The sequence below is a fragment of the Poecilia mexicana genome, unplaced genomic scaffold (assembly GCF_051168715.1).
Source record: "Poecilia mexicana isolate PSO_F unplaced genomic scaffold, ASM5116871v1 scaffold_13, whole genome shotgun sequence".
Lineage (NCBI taxonomy): Eukaryota > Metazoa > Chordata > Actinopteri > Cyprinodontiformes > Poeciliidae > Poecilia > Poecilia mexicana.
The window spans coordinates 29,120,729-29,140,853 of NW_028263382.1; the positions used below are offsets into that span (position 1 = coordinate 29,120,729).

The following is a 20,125-nucleotide window of genomic DNA, read 5'->3' on the forward strand; positions in this document are numbered from 1 at the left end:
ATTCATTTGTCAGAATGGCCCAGTCAAAGTACAGACCTAAAACCATTTGAGAATCTGTGGCAAGATCTGAAAACTGCTGTAGACAAATGCTCTCCATCTAATCAGACTGAGTTTGAGCTGTTTTGCAAAGAATAGGCAAAAATTTCAGTCACTAGACGCACAAAGCTGGTAGAGACGAACCCTAAAATACTTGCAGCTGTAGTTGTAGCAAAAGTTGTAGCTCCAAAAAGTATTGACTCAGGGAATCTGGATACTTCTGCACACTGCACACATAGTTTTTTATTTGTAAAAAATGTTTTGAACCGTGTATAATTTATTGGACAATTGTGTACCACTGTATCTTTCATGTTTAATTCCAATGAATATATTTGTTTGTGGTTGTAATGTGACAAAATATGGAAATGTTGAAGAGGTATGAGTGCTTTTGCAAGACACGGAATATGCAAACTGGAAAAGATCTACAAATTTTTAGTCTACGATTAACATTATTGATTGTTGTGGTTTAATAAGATCAGCTTCAAGTTGATTTCATTAAACTTGGTCTTAGCCATAGTCAAGGAATAACTGTAGTTATTCTTTGACTGATCTGATGATGTAATAGATCAAAACTCTAAAGCCTCATATAAATTTGTAGAGAGATTTTGACCAATCCAGGTTCACTACTGAATGTTGGAATTATGAACTAAAAAGTGAAATATACAATCTACAATATGAAGACATACAGTTCAAATTTAATTTGCAAATTTAAATGAACATTTCAACATTTTTCTAAAATAAAAAATTAATAAAATGACATCAAAAGAATGATATGCACATTAGTAAGCATGAGCAGTTAACTTTTCTTGCATGATTTGTCTGTGCATGTCTTACCACATTCACATTTTACATTTTGGTTTTGTTCATTAAATATTTTTTAGTGTTCTTCTCTGGCTTAAACAAAATGATGAAACACTTTGGAGCAAATATACACAGTATCAGTCCAAAGCTGGAGGCCAGAATAGCAAATATCTCCACAGCCACAGTAAATTTTCCAGGAGAGCTGACATAAGCTGGGATGAAGGTGATCCAGACGGCACAGAATATCAACATGCTGAAGGTTATCATCTTGGCTTCGTTGAAATTATCAGGTAGTTTCCGAGCTAGAACAGCTAACACAAAGCAAAACACAGCCAGCAGGCCGATGTAGCCGAGCACAGCCCAGAAACCAACAGCAGAGCCTAACGCACATTCCAGGATGATCTTCTCCTTGTAGGTGGTCAGATTTTTCACTGGGAAGGGAGGACTCACAACCAACCATATGATACATATTATAACCTGAATGAATGTAAAAGACACTACAGTCATCCTTTGTTGTGGAGGACCAAACCATTTCATAGCATTACTACCAGGAAGTGTAGCTTTAAAGGCCATTAGAACCACTATAGTTTTCCCAAGAACACAGGAGATACAGAGAACAAATGTGATGCCAAACGCTGTGTGCCGCAGCATGCAGGACCACTCAGAGGGGGCTCCAATGAAAGTTAGTGAACATAAGAAACACAGAGTCAGAGAGAAGAGAAGCAGGAAGCTCAGCTCAGAGTTGTTGGCTCTGACAATCGGAGTTGTTCTGTGATGGAAGAAAATCACTGTAGTAATTATGGCCAAACAGGCTCCACTAATGGAGAATACGGCCAGGATGACTGACAGGATTTCATCGAAGGAAAGAAACTCCACAGGTTTGGGGAAACAGGCATCTTTTTCTGCATTAGGCCAGAACTCTCTGGGACATGCGATGCAATCAGCAGAATCTAAATATAAAGTCAGAAATGATTGTAAGTATTTAAAATATGTGATTGTAAAAATGTACATTTTAAACAGGTTCACCTGTCATATTACTGATCTCTCCTTCAGGACATGGTATACAGTCGTAGCAGCAGATTGGTTTTCCTTTCTGCAACACTTTACGAGTTCCTGGAGGACAACTCTCTGAGCAAACGGAGACTGGAACCTGAGACAGAAAAAAATTGAAATTAGGAAAAAAGTAACCATGTGCTACACAGCTATTTTCAAACAGCAATGTTGCATTTTTGCCATTACTTCCAGGCCTCCATCCAACCAAGTTAAGTTCCTGTTGATACGAAACTCCTGGCCTTTTGGCAGCGAAGCATCATAGTACCCCACTGTTATCGGTTCAATAATCCCACTCTCACTCTTCTGCCAGTTGACAACTTCATAAAAAGCCACAGGATCTCCATTAGCATCAAATGACACATGGTAACCGTTCTGGGTGAAGTTGACTTCCTTCAGTTTGGTAAAAACCTGCACAAAAATAATGGAAGGGGTACCAAGAACTGCACTCTGTTGAATGAAGTTATTTAGTATGATATGATGTGTCAAGATGATTTTTTAAATTAAATCTTACCTGACTTAAGTCTAACATTGATCGTTTTTTACAATTAGATGTGGATGAAGTTTCCTGACAGACTGCAGTGTGAATAGCATGTGCTATGGCATAAACAGCCTTGTACACCATGTTGGTAATTCTGAATTTAGACGTTTCAGTAAATGGGATCTTGAGAGTCACTAAGTCTTCAGTTCCATCACAAAGCCTCTTTTTTGTATCAAAAACTGAAAATAACAAAAATATTGTGCATATTTTCAAATTAGATGAGTATTCTTTGATCATTTTAACTCTGTTGTTAGTTTTAGACAAGATTCTTTAAATAAAACACAAATCAAACTGAGACTTGATCATGTTCGTTTCTCACTTTTCTTCAAGCTGCAGTTGAATGCTTCCTCCCAGAAGTCTGTGAGGACGGAGGAGGCGGCTACTTCAGAGGGAGACAGACGCAGCAGGAAGTCTCCAAATCCAGGGATGACAGATTGCTGAATAGCAACTCCAATGGCTCCTGCACAGAAACTGAATCTCATCAGCTGAAGGTCTGTTATCCAGCCCTCACTTCCAATCCACTGACGAGGAGGAGAAGGTTGTTGGTTTAACTCCTCGAACAGGAGTTTCATATCACCAGTGGCTGTAAAAGCCACCACAACGATCGAAGTTGACCTGAAGAGAAAAAAAACGTTTATAGCTACTTTCAGATTTACTTGTATGAAATCAGTTTTTAATTGTCTTAAAAGTGTTTTGAAGTGGTTAATAAAAACGGTCTACATCTTAACTAAGCACATTAAGAAAATAGAAGAGGCTCAAACCTGCGGATGACATCTGCTACTATTTGAATCTTTTGTGGTTCAGTCCGATAGAAAGATTCAGTGTACTCCACACAGATCCCTTCTTTGTGTGCTGCTTCTAGAAAAGATGCCATGCCATTTCTTCCATAATCTGTGTTAGAGTAAATGGCTCCTATCCAAGTCCAGCCAAAGTGTTTCACCAGTTTGGCCAACGCATCAGCTTGATAATGGTCACTGGGAATTGTTCTGAAGAAAGTCGGGAACTGCTGCTTATCTGACAGACATGCACATGTAGCAAAGTGGCTCACCTAAAGCAAAAACAAGCAACAATTCATCTTTTTAACAGACATACACTGAAATAAATTTTTATAATTTCTGATAAATTCAAACTTCTTACCAGAGGAATATTGAAGGGACCAAAGATGCGTGACATGCCAATAGATGGTGTGGAACTAGAGGCACCAATAACACCCATTACCACTCCTAAATTAGAACAATTATGGCCTGTCTGAATCACGGGGTCCTCCCCGTTTGACAGCTGAAATGCCACATGAGTGGCCACAGTCACGGAGGCGCATGAATCATAGATCTTATACCCGAGTTTAATCCCAGGCAGCAACTCTGTGCTGTTGTTTATCTCCTCAATTGCAAAGATCATTGCACGACCAAAGCGTAGTTCACGACTGTTGACACTGCACACAGACATTTACATGTTACTCCTTTTTATGTATGACATAACATCAGTTCAAATGATCACCAGCAAAATTACTCTTAGACAAAAGATAGATGAGGAAAACGTTTCGTATTTTTTCTATGTACAGTCACACTCAAAAGATGTCAGTTTAATTAAAAAGTTTATGTTTTTTACGATCTCCGTTGATAGTATGTGTTATATAGATTAATTCCTCACAGGTTGATTATTTAAAGCTTCTTTCTGTTAATGATGGTGATTTATTGGTTGCAATAAATTACATTTCAGATCAGAATGTTACATTGTAACAAAGTCATTCTGAGTGTAAAAAAGTGGATCTAATGTGTAAACACTGCTTACAACTTTTCTTTGTCAAATTGTACATTTATCTGACAAACGAGCCTCTTTTGAAAGAATATTCTAATTTTTTTGAATTTGACTTTATTATTGTCAGTGTCAGATTTTCTCAATCAGTATCTATATAGAATTTTCTTACATTGACCGCATTAATTTGGATGTTATGCAAATAATTCTTGAAATCAAATCCTTATGTCTATAATTCATTACATTTTGCTGCACATTTCTACATCACACAAATCATAACCCTGACTTTTCAGTATATCACCCCCTCCATTTCCCACCATGCTCCCTCTTACCAACCTCCCTGTGCAGGTGGGCGGCTCAGGCGCAGTGGTGTAGCTATGAATCTTTGTGAGCTCCTTGTAATGTAAGGAAAAAACACCGCCAATAATGAACTCCCCATCCATTGAGAATGCAGGCGTACGAGCTGTACCCTGCAGGATACATTTTATGGGTAAGGTCCCATTTTCGACAATGTCTGACCCACTAATAGCAAAAACTGAGCCAACACTCTGGCTCAGAGCCAGTCTCATGCCCATAAGGAGAAGTGAGATCTCCATCCCTCAACCTCTAAAGGTGGGGAAGTGTTGACATCGATTTATATAACCTGTCTAAGACTCTGAACAAAGGCAGTATAGAAATAAGACTCATTGTTCGAGTGCCCAGGAGACCTACTTTCACACGTGGAGCACTACGTTTTTTGCCATTACATATGCATGTTGAATGTGTGTGGCATTAGGTTTTGCCATAATAAATTAATATATATATTAATTTATATATCTGTCCGTCCATCAGTCAAATTTTGTATTTTTTTGTAATATTGTGCAGAACTTGTCCTACACCCAAACCAGAAAATAATTAATATAAAATATATTGAGTTAAAAAAAAACATCTCACCTGACACACATGATAAAGAGTGGAGTAGATCCAAAGTCTTTGCCCCCTGGGACTTTTACCCATTTGCTTTTTAAAGCAAGATGGGATTTAAAGTAGGGGGAGTGACACCAAGCCAAGTTGTAGTTTTACATAAGTTTTATTTGTTATTTAAATAGGTTTCCTAGTTATTTCACAAAATGTCACAAATAGACTAATGTAGGAAAAAAAATTACATCCAAGTAGAATGACTGTGCATTAAATTGTAACATCGGAAAATAAACTAATACAAAGAAATCCCTTCATTTTATAATATTTTCTAATTATTGACAGTACCCAATCAATTTTTGTTCATCAAATGTTTTTTAGTGTTTTTCTCTGGCTGAATCAAAATAATGTAACACTTTGGAGCAAATATACACAGTATCAGTCCAAAACTGGAGGCCAGAATGGCAAATATCTCCACAGCCACAGTAAATTTTCCAGGAGAGCTGACATAAGCTGGGATGAAGGTGATCCAGACGGCACAGAATATCAACATGCTGAAGGTTATCATCTTGGCTTCGTTGAAATTATCAGGTAGTTTCCGAGCTAGAACAGCTAACACAAAGCAAAACACAGCCAGCAGGCCGATGTAGCCGAGCACAGCCCAGAAACCAACAGCAGAGCCTAACGCACATTCCAGGATGATCTTCTCCTTGTAGGTGGTCAGATTTTTCACTGGGAAGGGAGGACTCACAACCAACCATATGATACATATTATAACCTGAATAAATGTAAAAGACACTACAGTCATCCTTTGTTGTGGAGGACCAAACCATTTCATAGCATTACTACCAGGAAGTGTAGCTTTAAAGGCCATTAGAACCACTATAGTTTTGCCAAGAACACAGGAGATACAGAGAACAAATGTGATGCCAAACGCTGTGTGCCGCAGCATGCAGGACCACTCAGAGGGGGCTCCAATGAAAGTTAGTGAACATAAGAAACACAGAGTCAGAGAGAAGAGCAGCAGGAAGCTCAGCTCAGAGTTGTTGGCTCTGACAATCGGAGTTGTTCTGTGATGGAAGAAAATCACTGTAGTAATTATGGCCAAACAGGCTCCACTAATGGAGAATACGGCCAGGATGACTGACAGGATTTCATCGAAGGAAAGAAACTCCACAGCTTTGGGGAAACAGGCATCTTTTTCTGCATTAGGCCAGAACTCTCTGGGACATGCGATGCAATCAGCAGAATCTAAATATAAAGTCGGAAATGGTTGTAAGTATTTAAAATATGTGATTGTAAAAATGTACATGTTAAACAGGTTCACCCGTCATATTACTGATCTCTCCTTCAGGACATGGTATACAGTCGTAGCAGCAGATTGGTTTTCCTTTCTGCAACACTTTGCGAGTTCCTGGAGGACAACTCTCTGAGCAAACGGAGACTGGAACCTGGAAAACAGAAAAAAATTGAAATTAGGAAAAAAGTAACCATGTGCTACACAGCTATTTTCAAACAGCAATGTTGCATTTTTGCCATTACTTCCAGGCCTCCATCCAACCAAGTTAAATTCCTGTTGATACGAAACTCCTGGCCTTTTGGCAGCGAAGCATCATAGTACCCCACTGTTATCGGTTCAATAATCCCACTCTCACTCTTCTGCCAGTTGACAACTTCATAAAAAGCCACAGGATCTCCATTAGCATCAAATGACACATGGTAACCGTTCTGGGTGAAGTTGACTTCCTTCAGTTTGGTAAAAACCTGCACAAAAATAATGGAAGGGGTACCAAGAACTGCACTCTGTTGAATGAAGTTATTTAGTATGATATGATGTGTCAAGATGATTTTTTAAATTAAATCTTACCTGACTTAAGTCTAACATTGATCGTTTTTTACAATTAGATGTGGATGAAGTTTCCTGACACACTGCAGTGTGAATAGCATGTGCTATGGCATAAACAGCCTTGTACACCATGTTGGTAATTCTGAATTTAGACGTTTCAGTAAATGGGATCTTGAGAGTCACTAAGTCTTCAGTTCCATCACAAAGCCTCTTTTTTGTATCAAAAACTGAAAATAACAAAAATATTGTGCATATTTTCAAATTAGATGAGTATTCTTTGATCATTTTAACTCTGTTGTTAATTTTAGACAAGATTCTTTAAATAAAACACAAATCAAACTGGGAATTGATCATGTTCGTTTCTCACTTTTCTTCAAGCTGCAGTTGAATGCTTCCTCCCAGAAGTCTGTGAGGACGGAGGAGGCGGCTACTTCAGAGGGAGACAGACGCAGCAGGAAGTCTCCAAATCCAGGGATGACAGATTGCTGAATAGCAACTCCAATGGCTCCTGCACAGAAACTGAATCTCATCAGCTGAAGGTCTGTTATCCAGCCCTCACTTCCAATCCACTGACGAGGAGGAGAAGGTTGTTGGTTTAACTCCTCGAACAGGAGTTTCATATCACCAGCGGCTGTAAAAGCCACCACAACGATTGAAGTTGACCTGAAGAGAAAAAAAACGTTTATAGCTACTTTCAGATTTACTTGTATGAAATCAGTTTTTAATTGTCTTAAAAGTGTTTTGAAGTGGTTAATAAAAACGGTCTACATCTTAACTAAGCACATTAAGAAAATAGAAGAGGCTCAAACCTGCGGATGACATCTGCTACTATTTGAATCTTTTGTGGTTCAGTCCGATAGAAAGATTCAGTGTACTCCACACAGATCCCTTCTTTGTGTGCTGCTTCTAGAAAAGATGCCATGCCATTTCTTCCATAATCTGTGTTAGAGTAAATGGCTCCTATCCAAGTCCAGCCAAAGTGTTTCACCAGTTTGGCCAACGCATCAGCTTGATAATGGTCACTGGGAATTGTTCTGAAGAAAGTCGGGAACTGCTGCTTATCTGACAGACATGCACATGTAGCAAAGTGGCTCACCTAAAGCAAAAACAAGCAACAATTCATCTTTTTTACAGACATACACTGAAATAAATTTTTATATTTTCTGATAAATTCAAACTTCTTACCAGAGGAATATTGAAGGGACCAAAGATGCGTGACATGCCAATAGATGGTGTGGAACTAGAGGCACCAATAACACCCATTACCACTCCTAAATTAGAACAATTATGGCCTGTCTGAATCACGGGGTCCTCCCCGTTTGACAGCTGAAATGCCACATGAGTGGCCACAGTCACGGAGGCGCATGAATCATAGATCTTATACCCGAGTTTAATCCCAGGCAGCAACTCTGTGCTGTTGTTTATCTCCTCAATTGCAAAGATCATTGCACGACCGAGGCGTAGTTCATGACTGTTGACACTGCACACAGATATTTAAATTACTCCTTTTTATGTATAACATAACATCAGTTCAAATGATCACCAGCAAAATTACTCTTAGACAAAAGATAGATGAGGAAAACGTTTCGTATTTTTTCTATGTACAGTCACACTCAAAAGATGTCAGTTTAATTAAAAAGTTTATGTTTTTTACGATCTCCGTTGATAGTATGTGTTATATAGATTAATTCCTCACAGGTTGATTATTTAAAGCTTCTTTCTGTTAATGATGGTGATTTATTGGTTGCAATAAATTACATTTCAGATCAGAATGTTACATTGTAACAAAGTCATTCTGAGTGTAAAAAAGTGGATCTAATGTGTAAACACTGCTTACAACTTTTCTTTGTCAAATTGTACATTTATCTGACAAACGAGCCTCTTTTGAAAGCATATTCTAATTTTTTTGAATTTGACTTTATTATTGTCAGTGTCAGATTTTCTCAATCAGTATCTATATAGAATTTTCTTACACTGACTGCATTAATTTGGATGTTATGGAAATAATTCTTGAAAACATATCCTTACGTCTATAAGTCATTACAATTTGCTGCACATTTCTACATCACACAAATCATAACCCTGACTTTTCAGTATATCACCCCCTCCATTTCCCACCATGCTCCCTCTTACCAACCTCCCTGTGCAGGTGGGCGGCTCAGGCGCAGTGGTGTAGCTATGAATCTTTGTGAGCTCCTTGTAATGTAAGGAAAAAACACCGCCAATACTGAACTCCCCATCCATTGAGAATGCAGGCGTACGAGCTGTACCCTGCAGGATACATTTTATGGGTAAGGTCCCGTTTTCGACAATATCTGACCCACTAATAGCAAAAACTGAGCCAACACTCTGGCTCAGAGCCAGTCTCAGGCCCATAAGGAGAAGTGAGATCTCCATCCCTCAACCTCTAAAGGTGGGGAAGTGTTGACATCGATTTATATAACCTGTCTAAGACTCTGAACAAAGGCAGTATAGAAATAAGACTCATTGTTCGAGTGCCCAGGAGAATCCCAGGAGACCTATTTTCACACGTGGAGCACTACGTTTTTTGCCATTACTTTGCATGTTGAATGTGTGTGGCATTAGGTTTTGCCATAATAAATTAATATATATATTAATTTATATATCTGTCCGTCCATCAGTCAAATTTTGTATTTTTTTGTAATATTGTGCAGAACTTGTCCTACACCCAAACCAGAAAATAATTAATATAAAATATATTGAGTTAAAAAAAAACATCTCACCTGACACACATGATAAAGAGTGGAGTAGATCCAAAGTCTTTGCCCCCTGGGACTTTTACCCATTTGCTTTTTAAAGCAAGATGGGATTTAAAGTAGGGGGAGTGACACCAAGCCAAGTTGTAGTTTTACATAAGTTTTATTTGTTATTTAAATAGGTTTCCTAGTTATTTCACAAAATGTCACAAATAGACTAATGTAGGAAAAAAAATTACATCCAAGTAGAATGACTGTGCATTAAAATGTAACATCGGAAAATAAACTAATACAAAGAAATCCCTTCATTTTATAATATTTTCTAATTATTGACAGTACCCAATCAATTTTTGTTCATCAAATGTTTTTTAGTGTTTTTCTCTGGCTGAATCAAAATAATGTAACACTTTGGAGCAAATATACACAGTATCAGTCCAAAACTGGAGGCCAGAATAGCAAATATCTCCACAGCCACAGTAAATTTTCCAGGAGAGCTGACATAAGCTGGGATGAAGGTGATCCAGACGGCACAGAATATCAACATGCTGAAGGTTATCATCTTGGCTTCGTTGAAATTATCAGGTAGTTTCCGAGCTAGAACAGCTAACACAAAGCAAAACACAGCCAGCAGGCCGATGTAGCCGAGCACAGCCCAGAAACCAACAGCAGAGCCTAACGCACATTCCAGGATGATCTTCTCCTTGTAGGTGGTCAGATTTTTCACTGGGAAGGGAGGACTCACAACCAACCATGTGATACATATTATAACTTGGATAAAAGTTAAAGACACTACAGTCAATTTTTGTTGAAGAGGACCAAACCATTTCATAGCATTACTTCCAGGAAGTGTAGCTTTAAAGGCCATTAGAACCACTATAGTTTTGCCAAGAACACAGGAGATACAGAGAACAAATGTGATGCCAAACGCTGTGTGCCGCAGCATGCAGGACCACTCAGAGGGGGCTCCAATGAAAGTTAGTGAACATAAGAAACACAGAGTCAGAGAGAAGAGCAGCAGGAAGCTCAGCTCAGAGTTGTTGGCTCTGACAATCGGAGTTGTTCTGTGATGGAAGAAAATCACTGTAGTAATTATGGCCAGACAGGCTCCACTAATGGAGAATACGGCCAGGATGACTGACAGGATTTCATCGAAGGAAAGAAACTCCACAGCTTTGGGGAAACAGGCATCTTTTTCTGCATTAGGCCAGAACTCTCTGGGACATGCGATGCAATCAGCAGAATCTAAATATAAAGTCAGAAATGGTTGTAAGTATTTAAAATATGTGATTGTAAAAATGTACATGTTAAACAGGTTCACCCGTCATATTACTGATCTCTCCTTCAGGACATGGTATACAGTCGTAGCAGCAGATTGGTTTTCCTTTCTGCAACACTTTACGAGTTCCTGGAGGACAACTCTCTGAGCAAACGGAGACTGGAACCTGGAAAACAGAAAAAAATTGAAATTAGGAAAAAAGTAACCATGTGCTACACAGCTATTTTCAAACAGCAATGTTGCATTTTTGCCATTACTTCCAGGCCTCCATCCAACCAAGTTAAGTTCCTGTTGATACGAAACTCCTGGCCTTTTGGCAGCGAAGCATCATAGTACCCCACTGTTATCGGTTCAATAATCCCACTCTCACTCTTCTGCCAGTTGACAACTTCATAAAAAGCCACAGGATCTCCATTAGCATCAAATGACACATGGTAACCGTTCTGGGTGAAGTTGACTTCCTTCAGTTTGGTAAAAACCTGCACAAAAATAATGGAAGGGGTACCAAGAACTGCACTCTGTTGAATGAAGTTATTTAGTATGATATGATGTGTCAAGATGATTTTTTAAATGAAATCTTACCTGACTTAAGTCTAACATTGATCGTTTTTTACAATTAGATGTGGATGAAGTTTCCTGACAGACTGCAGTGTGAATAGCATGTGCTATGGCATAAACAGCCTTGTACACCATGTTGGTAATTCTGAATTTAGACGTTTCAGTAAATGGGATCTTGAGAGTCACTAAGTCTTCAGTTCCATCACAAAGCCTCTTTTTTGTATCAAAAACTGAAAATAACAAAAATATTGTGCATATTTTCAAATTAGATGAGTATTCTTTGATCATTTTAACTCTGTTGTTAGTTTTAGACAAGATTCTTTAAATAAAACACAAATCAAACTGAGACTTGATCATGTTCGTTTCTCACTTTTCTTCAAGCTGCAGTTGAATGCTTCCTCCCAGAAGTCTGTGAGGATGGAGGAGGCGGCTACTTCAGAGGGAGACAGACGCAGCAGGAAGTCTCCAAATCCAGGGATGACAGATTGCTGAATAGCAACTCCAATGGCTCCTGCACAGAAACTGAATCTCATCAGCTGAAGGTCTGTTATCCAGCCCTCACTTCCAATCCACTGACGAGGAGGAGAAGGTTGTTGGTTTAGCTCCTCTAACAAGAATTTCATATCACCAGCGGCTGTAAAAGCCACCACAACGATTGAAGTTGACCTGAAGAGAAAAAAAACGTTTAAAGCTACTTTCAGATTTACTTGTATGAAATCAGTTTTTAATTGTCTTAAAAGTGTTTTGAAGTGGTTAATAAAAACGGTCTACATCTTAACTAAGCACATTAAGAAAATAGAAGAGGCTCAAACCTGCGGATGACATCTGCTACTATTTGAATCTTTTGTGGTTCAGTCCGATAGAAAGATTCAGTGTACTCCACACAGATCCCTTCTTTGTGTGCTGCTTCTAGAAAAGATGCCATGCCATTTCTTCCATAATCTGTGTTAGAGTAAATGGCTCCTATCCAAGTCCAGCCAAAGTGTTTCACCAGTTTGGCCAACGCATCAGCTTGATAATGGTCACTGGGAATTGTTCTGAAGAAAGTCGGGAACTGCTGCTTATCTGACAGACATGCACATGTAGCAAAGTGGCTCACCTAAAGCAAAAACAAGCAACAATTCATCTTTTTTTACCAGACAAGCCAAAATAATTTTTTTCCAGCTTGTAATAAAATCACACTACTTACCAGAGGAATATTGAAGGGACCAAAGATGCGTGACATGCCAATAGATGGTGTGGAACTAGAGGCACCAATAACACCCATTACCACTCCTAAATTAGAACAATTATGGCCTGTCTGAATCACGGGGTCCTCCCCGTTTGACAGCTGAAATGCCACATGAGTGGCCACAGTCACAGAGGCGCATGAATCATAGATCTTATACCCGAGTTTAATCCCAGGCAGCAACTCTGTGCTGTTGTTTATCTCCTCAATTGCAAAGATCATTGCACGACCAAAGCGTAGTTCACGACTGTTGACACTGCACACAGACATTTACATGTTACTCCTTTTTATGTATGACATAACATCAGTTCAAATGATCACCAGCAAAATTACTCTTAGACAAAAGATAGATGAGGAAAACGTTTCGTATTTTTTCTATGTACAGTCACACTCAAAAGATGTCAGTTTAATTAAAAAGTTTATGTTTTTTACGATCTCCGTTGATAGTATGTGTTATATAGATTAATTCCTCACAGGTTGATTATTTAAAGCTTCTTTCTGTTAATGATGGTGATTTATTGGTTGCAATAAATTACATTTCAGATCAGAATGTTACATTGTAACAAAGTCATTCTGAGTGTAAAAAAGTGGATCTAATGTGTAAACACTGCTTACAACTTTTCTTTGTCAAATTGTACATTTATCTGACAAACGAGCCTCTTTTGAAAGCATATTCTAATTTTTTTGAATTTGACTTTATTATTGTCAGTGTCAGATTTTCTCAATCAGTATCTATATAGAATTTTCTTACACTGACTGCATTAATTTGGATGTTATAGAAATAATTCTCGAAAACATATCCTTACGTCTATAAGTCATTACAATTTGCTGCACATTTCTACATCACACAAATCATAACCCTGACTTTTCAGTATATCACCCCCTCCATTTCCCACCATGCTCCCTCTTACCAACCTCCCTGTGCAGGTGGGCGGCTCAGGCGCAGTGGTGTAGCTATGAATCTTTGTGAGCTCCTTGTAATGTAAGGAAAAAACACCGCCAATACTGAACTCCCCATCCATTGAGAATGCAGGCGTACGAGCTGTACCCTGCAGGATACATTTTATGGGTAAGGTCCCATTTTCGACAATATCTGACCCACTAATAGCAAAAACTGAGCCAACACTCTGGCTCAGAGCCAGTCTCAGGCCCATAAGGAGAAGTGAGATCTCCATCCCTCAACCTCTAAAGGTGGGGAAGTGTTGACATCGATTTATATAACCTGTCTAAGACTCTGAACAAAGGCAGTATAGAAATAAGACTCATTGTTCGAGTGCCCAGGAGAATCCCAGGAGACCTATTTTCACACGTGGAGCACTACGTTTTTTGCCATTACTTTGCATGTTGAATGTGTGTGGCATTAGGTTTTGCCATAATAAATTAATATGTATATTAATTTATATATCTGTCCGTCCATCAGTCAAATTTTGTATTTTTTTGTAATATTGTGCAGAACTTGTCCTACACCCAAACCAGAAAATAATTAATATAAAATATATTGAGTTAAAAAAAAAACATCACACCTAACACACATGATAAAGAGTGGAGTAGATCCAAAGTGTTTGCCCCCTGGGACTTTTACCCATTTGCTTTTTAAAGCAAGATGGGATTTAAAGTAGGGGGAGTGACACCAAGCCAAGTTGTAGTTTTACATAAGTTTTATTTGTTATTTAAATAGGTTTCCTAGTTATTTCACAAAATGTCACAAATAGACTAATGTAGGAAAAAAAATACATCCAAGTAGAATGACTGTGCATTAAAATGTAACATCGGAAAATAAACTAATACAAAGAAATCCCTTCATTTTATAATATTTTCTAATTATTGACAGTACCCAATCAATTTTTGTTCATCAAATGTTTTTTAGTGTTTTTCTCTGGCTGAATCAAAATAATGTAACACTTTGGAGCAAATATACACAGTATCAGTCCAAAACTGGAGGCCAGAATAGCAAATATCTCCACAGCCACAGTAAATTTTCCAGGAGAGCTGACATAAGCTGGGATGAAGGTGATCCAGACGGCACAGAATATCAACATGCTGAAGGTTATCATCTTGGCTTCGTTGAAATTATCAGGTAGTTTCCGAGCTAGAACAGCTAACACAAAGCAAAACACAGCCAGCAGGCCGATGTAGCCGAGCACAGCCCAGAAACCAACAGCAGAGCCTAACGCACATTCCAGGATGATCTTCTCCTTGTAGGTGGTCAGATTTTTCACTGGGAAGGGAGGACTCACAACCAACCATATGATACATATTATAACCTGAATAAATGTAAAAGATACTACAGTCATTCTTTGTTGAAGAGGACCAAACCATTTCATAACATTGTTACCAGGAAGTGTAGCTTTAAAGGCCATTAGAACCACTATAGTTTTGCCAAGAACACAGGAGATACAGAGAACAAATGTGATGCCAAACGCTGTGTGCCGCAGCATGCAGGACCACTCAGAGGGGGCTCCAATGAAAGTTAGTGAACATAAGAAACACAGAGTCAGAGAGAAGAGCAGCAGGAAGCTCAGCTCAGAGTTGTTGGCTCTGACAATCGGAGTTGTTCTGTGATGGAAGAAAATTACTGCTGTGATGATGGCCAGACAGGCTCCACTGATGGAGAATATTTCTAGAATTATTCCCAGGACTTCATCAAAAGAGAGGAACTCCACAGCTTTGGGGAAACAAGCAGTGTTGACTGAATTAGGCCAGAATTCACTGGGGCATAGAATGCAATCTGGAGCATCTATGAATAAAAACATATTTTTTAGAACAAATGAATATCAAGACAAACACTAAAAGCATTAGATTCTACCTGTCATATTACTGATCTCTCCTTCAGGACATGGTATACAGTCATAGCAGCAGATTGGTTTTCCTTTCTGCAACACTTTTCGAGTTCCTGGATGACAACTCTCTGAGCAAACGGACACTGGTACCTTCCAGACAATGAGACAAGGAAAAACAAATAACTGATGTTAGAATGGGAATATGACTCAAATCACTCCTTCCACAAGTTTTCAGCTATAAAAGTATTTTTCCTTGACCCATTACTTGCACTCTTCCTTCCACCCAGGTTAAGTTCTTGTAAATGTGAAACTCCTGGCCTTTGGGCAGTGATGCATCATAGTATCCCACAGTTATCAGCTCATTGACTCCACTCACAGTCTTCTGCCAGTTGACCAGTTCATAAAAGGCTAGAGGATCTCCTTTAGCATCAAACGATACATGATAGCCATTCTGGGAAAAGTTGATTTTCTTTAATTCAGTGAAAATCTGTGATGCACGAAAAGAACAGAGAGAAAAATTAATCTGTGATAGCTGACGTTGTTAGTGTCTGCCATATCAAAAGCTTTCAAATGAAATATTAGTGGGATTCAGTTTTAAACTGACCTGTTTGGGCTCCAGTCTGATGTGTTTGTCACACTGAGTGGTTGACTTTTTTTCCTGACACACTGCATTGTGAATAGCATGAGCTATGGCATAAATAGCTTTGTACACCATGTTGGTGATTCTGTACTTGGACGTTTCAGTATAGAGATTATTTAGAGATTTTAGGTCTTCAGTTCCATCACAAAGTTTGCCCTTTACTGTTGCACCTAAAAATGTAGCCAGAAGTAGTTATCGTGAAAGAAATTCCTAATTTTCTTGCGTTCGATGTTTTTTCACGACATACCACACAAGTTCAAGTTCATGACTCTAAACTAAGTAACAACTGGAAATATTTATTGTTTCCATGTACACAATCAAAATTATAAAATTAGAGAGTAAATACAATAAGAAAACAATTGGTAATTGATAGTAGTTAAACTTGTTCTACTCTTCGGTTCTTGGCAAAGTTTGGATTCCATAATAAAAAATCTAAAAGGCCAATGGGCAAACAGGATAAGGGCATTGAATATTAACTCAAATCATGATTAAATTCATTACACATATTGTTTGTTCAAGTATTTGTTAAGATAAGTACATAAATGCTAAATTTTTTGATTTCTGATGCAACCACACATGTTTATATATTGATATTGATGGTTAAATTCTCACTTTTAGTCAGGCTACAGTTGAATGCATCCTCCCAGAATTCAGTAAGAACTGGAGAGGCAGTCACTTCAGACGGAGAGAGATCCAGCAGGAAGTCTCTCAGGCCTGGGATGACAGATTGCTGAATGGCAACTCCGATGGCTCCTGCACAGAAACTGAATCTCATCAAGAGTGGGTCTGTTACCCAAGACTCACTCCCGATCCACTGACGGGGTGGAGGAGGATTTCGGGCCAGCTCCTCCAAGAGAAATTTCATATCGCCAGCAGCTGCAAATGCGACAACAACCACCGCTGTTGACCTGAAGAAAAAAAAACAAAATTTACAACACAACTTTTCTTTACTATCTGCAAAAAGAGTCAACATTAAAACAAAACACACAACAAGTGCTAAAAATGCTGAGACCTGCGGATGGCATCAGCTACTCCTCGAATCTTGCTGGTTGGATCGGTCCGATAGAAAGACTCAATGTACTCCACACAGATCCCCTCTCTGAGTGCTACTTCAAGAAAAGATGCCATGCCGTTGTTTCCATAATCTGAGGCCGAGTGGACGGCACCTATCCAAGTCCAACCAAAGTGTTTCACCAGCTTGGCCAGCGCATCGGCTTGAAACTGGTCACTGGGGATTGTCCTGAAAAATGTTGGGTACTGATCTTTATCTGACAGGCAGGCACAAGTGGCAAAGTGACTCACCTACCGCAAGAAAAGCCAGTGTTAACCCTTTTTAAGCATTTGAGCTGAAGTTGCTACGTTTAGTAAAGTCTACTTACCAGAGGTATGTTGAAGGGCCCCAAAATTCGAGACATACTAATGGATGGGGTAGAACCAGACTCACCAACAACAGCCATTACTACACCAGACGAAGAACAGTTATCGCCTGTCTCAAACATAGAATCTTGCCCATTTGACAGGTGAAATGCTGCATGCATGGCCATGGGCACAGAGGCGCATGAATCGTGGATCTGATAACCGAGTTTGACTCCTGGGAGTAGCTCTGTGCTGTTGTTGATCTCCTCGATTGCAAAGATCATTGTGCGAGAGAAGCGCAGTTCTCGGCTGTTGATGCTGAACAGAGGCATTTCAGACATTTACATTACATTTACATGTCATTGTTGAATCTAACATAGAGTCAATGTTTGCCAGCAGCTGAATATCTACCCTTTGTAGGACATCTGCAAAGGGTAGATATTCTACATATCAGGCATAATGAGTTGTTTCAACAAATAAAATTGTTGGTTATCTGCATGACAGATTAAGCCTCTAAAGTTAAAATAAATTGGGTAATCATATAAAGATATAGTGGTTTCATACTATAGGCAAATAAGTTACTAAACTTCAAATTCTTACAGCTAATAATTAGAACAACTAATAAAAAACATTCATGCCACATTGTAGACAAGATAACAACTTCGCAACAATAAACAGCATTGTTCTAAACACATATTTGTTCTGACACAGATTACCATTCCCTTCCCTTTTCTCCCCACCACTTCTCATTTTCACTGACCCCCTTGCACAGCTAGGTGGTTCAGGCACAGTGGTGTAGTTGTGAGTCCTGGTGAGCTCCTTGTAGTGAATTGAAAAAGCACCCCCAATGACGAAGTCCCCGTTCATTGTGAATGCAGGCAGACGATTTGAACCCTGCAGGCTACATTTTATGGGTGAAGCCAGGGTTCTGGCCCGGTCTGATCCACCCTCAGACAGGCCCAGAGCCAGTCTGAGGCTCACAAGCAACAATGAGATCTCCATCCCTCAGGTGTCTAAGTGTGGGTGTGAGTTTGTTGAGACTGTTTTTATAGCTCACTTATGAAACATCGTCATACTTCAGAAAGAAGACGCCATCACCCAGAGGCCTTTGATTTTAGATCTGACTGGGGCCTAAACAACAATTTCTTTACACATTTGTCCTTTAATTTGATACAGTAATACTATGCTCACATCATTTTGTTAAAAATCATTCATATTAGATTATATAATAGTGATTATTTTCAAACTGTGGATTCATACATGACAAACAGCAAAGTCGAAATAAAAAGTTACAGGTGAGTTCCCAATGTGAATATGACCAAAAAACACAGATTACATTACAATTATGGTTAAAGAATCTAATGGAAAAAGTTTTTAATCAGCAAACCATTGTATGCTGACTTTATCTATTTATTTATGGCTTTTGCAAGTCTAAATATGTAATGTAATAAGTTTCTACCTGGTTGAAAGGACACAAAGTGTTGTTGAAGTCAGTCAAGTGTGTAGACATCTGTTCATAGTTTAACTCTAATGCTGCCATCTGGTGGACATTAATAATATTTTTAAAATCTAGGGAAACAGAAAGCCATCTTACAGCAAGAAATACCCATTAAAATTTCACATTTTATCGTTTAAAAATGTTACTGTTCTGTGGTTTTACTGCAAGGACAAAATTGAAAATGTAAGTTCCATGTAGAGTGCTTTGTGGTGGGTGTTCTTTTAGCTATGCATAATTCATAATGCCAAAAAAATCACTTATTCAGAATATCTCTGTAGGCCATGAATAAACAAAACTTATTGTTGCATAACAAACAATTCTGAAAATTTGTGATTCAGATAAATTTACCAAGTTGGGGTACCACTTGATAGTAATACCCAACTATATCAGTCTCGGGTATTGTCTACCCATGCCTACCTGATGAGGCCCAGGTATTAAAATAACAACAGATGGAAGGATAAATCCAGCATTGGTGTTCTTCAAGCAGCAAGAAACTATACATGGAAAAACACAAACAACTACACTTCAATATTCAGAAATTTATTGAAAAAATGAAATCAGCCTCACAGTTAAATTTAATTTGAATCAATGAAAAGAAAGTACCATGTCACTCTCATTTACAGTAGTGACCTAATTTAGTATTTTGGGATTCCAAGACTAAAACTGCTTCAATTGGACAGAGGGAAGCGTTTTGCAATTCTAAACAGTCTCTTTTAAGTGCATCTAGTTATGTTGCATTAGTTGTTCTCAGAACTGGAAAATGTTGACTGGATTATGGCCAATTAGAGGAGAGGGCACATCATAAAACACCACCAAGGTCACTCAAGGTCAACAAACATCCGAAAACAACTAAAAAAAAAAAGGAAATTTTCAATATTGTAATTTATTGAATGTGGCAGTAAGTTTCACGTTACGTGGAGCTGAGTTTTCTTCATCTTCTTATTCATACCACCATCAGTTAATCTATATATTGAGTTTTAAGAAAGGAAGTAAATATAAGCACTTGCTCAACAAAAGTCAATAACTTAAATCTTAATGTATTGGAAGATTCAATGAACCTCTTAAGATCTCATCTGGCCCTCCTCCTGTTATGATGAAAGCCATCAAGGGAGAGGACGATCCACATAAAATGTCTGTTCGAGGAAG

At 38.6% G+C, this 20,125-nt stretch overlaps 4 protein-coding genes across 6 annotated transcripts; all 4 read right to left on the reverse strand.

Moving 5' to 3' along the window:
* Nucleotides 1-1,869: 1,869 nt before the first annotated feature.
* Nucleotides 1,870-4,626, reverse strand: LOC148155886 (extracellular calcium-sensing receptor-like). Its single transcript, XM_088012031.1, has 5 exons — nt 4,520-4,626; nt 3,566-3,860; nt 3,190-3,476; nt 2,748-3,043; nt 1,870-1,987 (listed from the first exon to the last, which is right to left on the reverse strand). Exons 1-5 carry the CDS (start codon nt 4,624-4,626, stop codon nt 1,941-1,943), a joined length of 1,032 nt encoding a protein of 343 aa, XP_087868157.1. The 3' UTR covers nt 1,870-1,940.
* An 806-nt stretch (nt 4,627-5,432) lies between these two features.
* Nucleotides 5,433-9,185, reverse strand: LOC148155887 (extracellular calcium-sensing receptor-like). The gene is made up of 8 exons (XM_088012029.1): nt 9,064-9,185; nt 8,112-8,406; nt 7,736-8,022; nt 7,294-7,589; nt 6,948-7,153; nt 6,623-6,844; nt 6,408-6,531; nt 5,433-6,331 (listed from the first exon to the last, which is right to left on the reverse strand). Exons 1-8 carry the CDS (start codon nt 9,168-9,170, stop codon nt 5,433-5,435), a joined length of 2,436 nt encoding a protein of 811 aa, XP_087868155.1. The 5' UTR covers nt 9,171-9,185.
* Nucleotides 9,186-9,787: 602 nt separating this feature from the next.
* On the reverse strand, nt 9,788-13,902 carry LOC106913970 (extracellular calcium-sensing receptor-like). The gene is made up of 8 exons (XM_088011410.1): nt 13,621-13,902; nt 12,667-12,961; nt 12,290-12,576; nt 11,848-12,143; nt 11,502-11,707; nt 11,177-11,398; nt 10,962-11,085; nt 9,788-10,885 (listed from the first exon to the last, which is right to left on the reverse strand). Exons 1-8 carry the CDS (start codon nt 13,878-13,880, stop codon nt 9,987-9,989), a joined length of 2,589 nt encoding a protein of 862 aa, XP_087867536.1. The 5' UTR covers nt 13,881-13,902; the 3' UTR covers nt 9,788-9,986.
* A 614-nt stretch (nt 13,903-14,516) lies between these two features.
* LOC106913942 (extracellular calcium-sensing receptor-like) lies at nt 14,517-18,411 on the reverse strand. Of its 3 annotated transcripts, none has more exons than XM_088011414.1 (8): nt 18,242-18,411; nt 17,505-17,799; nt 17,138-17,427; nt 16,753-17,033; nt 16,090-16,295; nt 15,751-15,972; nt 15,512-15,635; nt 14,517-15,442 (listed from the first exon to the last, which is right to left on the reverse strand). In XM_088011414.1, exons 1-8 carry the CDS (start codon nt 18,346-18,348, stop codon nt 14,544-14,546), a joined length of 2,424 nt encoding a protein of 807 aa, XP_087867540.1. In that variant the 5' UTR covers nt 18,349-18,411; the 3' UTR covers nt 14,517-14,543. The 3 variants fall into 3 exon arrangements, with proteins under 3 accessions (XP_087867540.1, XP_087867538.1, XP_087867539.1); XM_088011412.1 differs by having other exon boundaries at nt 16,738-17,033; XM_088011413.1 differs by having other exon boundaries at nt 16,090-16,297; nt 16,725-17,033.
* Between the last annotated feature and the right edge of the window lie 1,714 nt (nt 18,412-20,125).

Coding starts and splice junctions, on each gene's coding strand:
- LOC106913970 (XM_088011410.1), bottom strand. CDS start 13,880: ATGGAGATCTCACTTCTCCTTATGGGCCTGAGACTGGCTCTGAGCCAG. Junction 12,577..12,666: donor GTCCCTTCAATATTCCTCTG/GTAAGTAGTGTG, acceptor TTTTTGCTTTAG/GTGAGCCACTTTGCTACATG. Junction 11,086..11,176: donor GGTTGGATGGAGGCCTGGAA/GTAATGGCAAAA, acceptor TCTGTTTTCCAG/GTTCCAGTCTCCGTTTGCTC.
- LOC148155887 (XM_088012029.1), bottom strand. CDS start 9,170: ATGGATGGGGAGTTCAGTATTGGCGGTGTTTTTTCCTTACATTACAAG. Junction 7,154..7,293: donor CAACTGCAGCTTGAAGAAAA/GTGAGAAACGAA, acceptor TGTTATTTTCAG/TTTTTGATACAAAAAAGAGG. Junction 6,332..6,407: donor AGAGATCAGTAATATGACGG/GTGAACCTGTTT, acceptor CTTTATATTTAG/ATTCTGCTGATTGCATCGCA.
- LOC106913942 (XM_088011413.1), bottom strand. CDS start 18,348: ATGAACGGGGACTTCGTCATTGGGGGTGCTTTTTCAATTCACTACAAG. Junction 17,428..17,504: donor GGCCCTTCAACATACCTCTG/GTAAGTAGACTT, acceptor TTCTTGCGGTAG/GTGAGTCACTTTGCCACTTG. Junction 17,034..17,137: donor GTAGCTGATGCCATCCGCAG/GTCTCAGCATTT, acceptor TTTTTTCTTCAG/GTCAACAGCGGTGGTTGTTG.
- LOC148155886 (XM_088012031.1), bottom strand. CDS start 4,626: ATGGATGGGGAGTTCATTATTGGCGGTGTTTTTTCCTTACATTACAAG. Junction 3,861..4,519: donor CCGCCCACCTGCACAGGGAG/GTTGGTAAGAGG, acceptor GTCTGTGTGCAG/TGTCAACAGTCGTGAACTAC. Junction 1,988..2,747: donor CAACTGCAGCTTGAAGAAAA/GTGAGAAACGAA, acceptor TTTCTGTCTCAG/GTTCCAGTCTCCGTTTGCTC.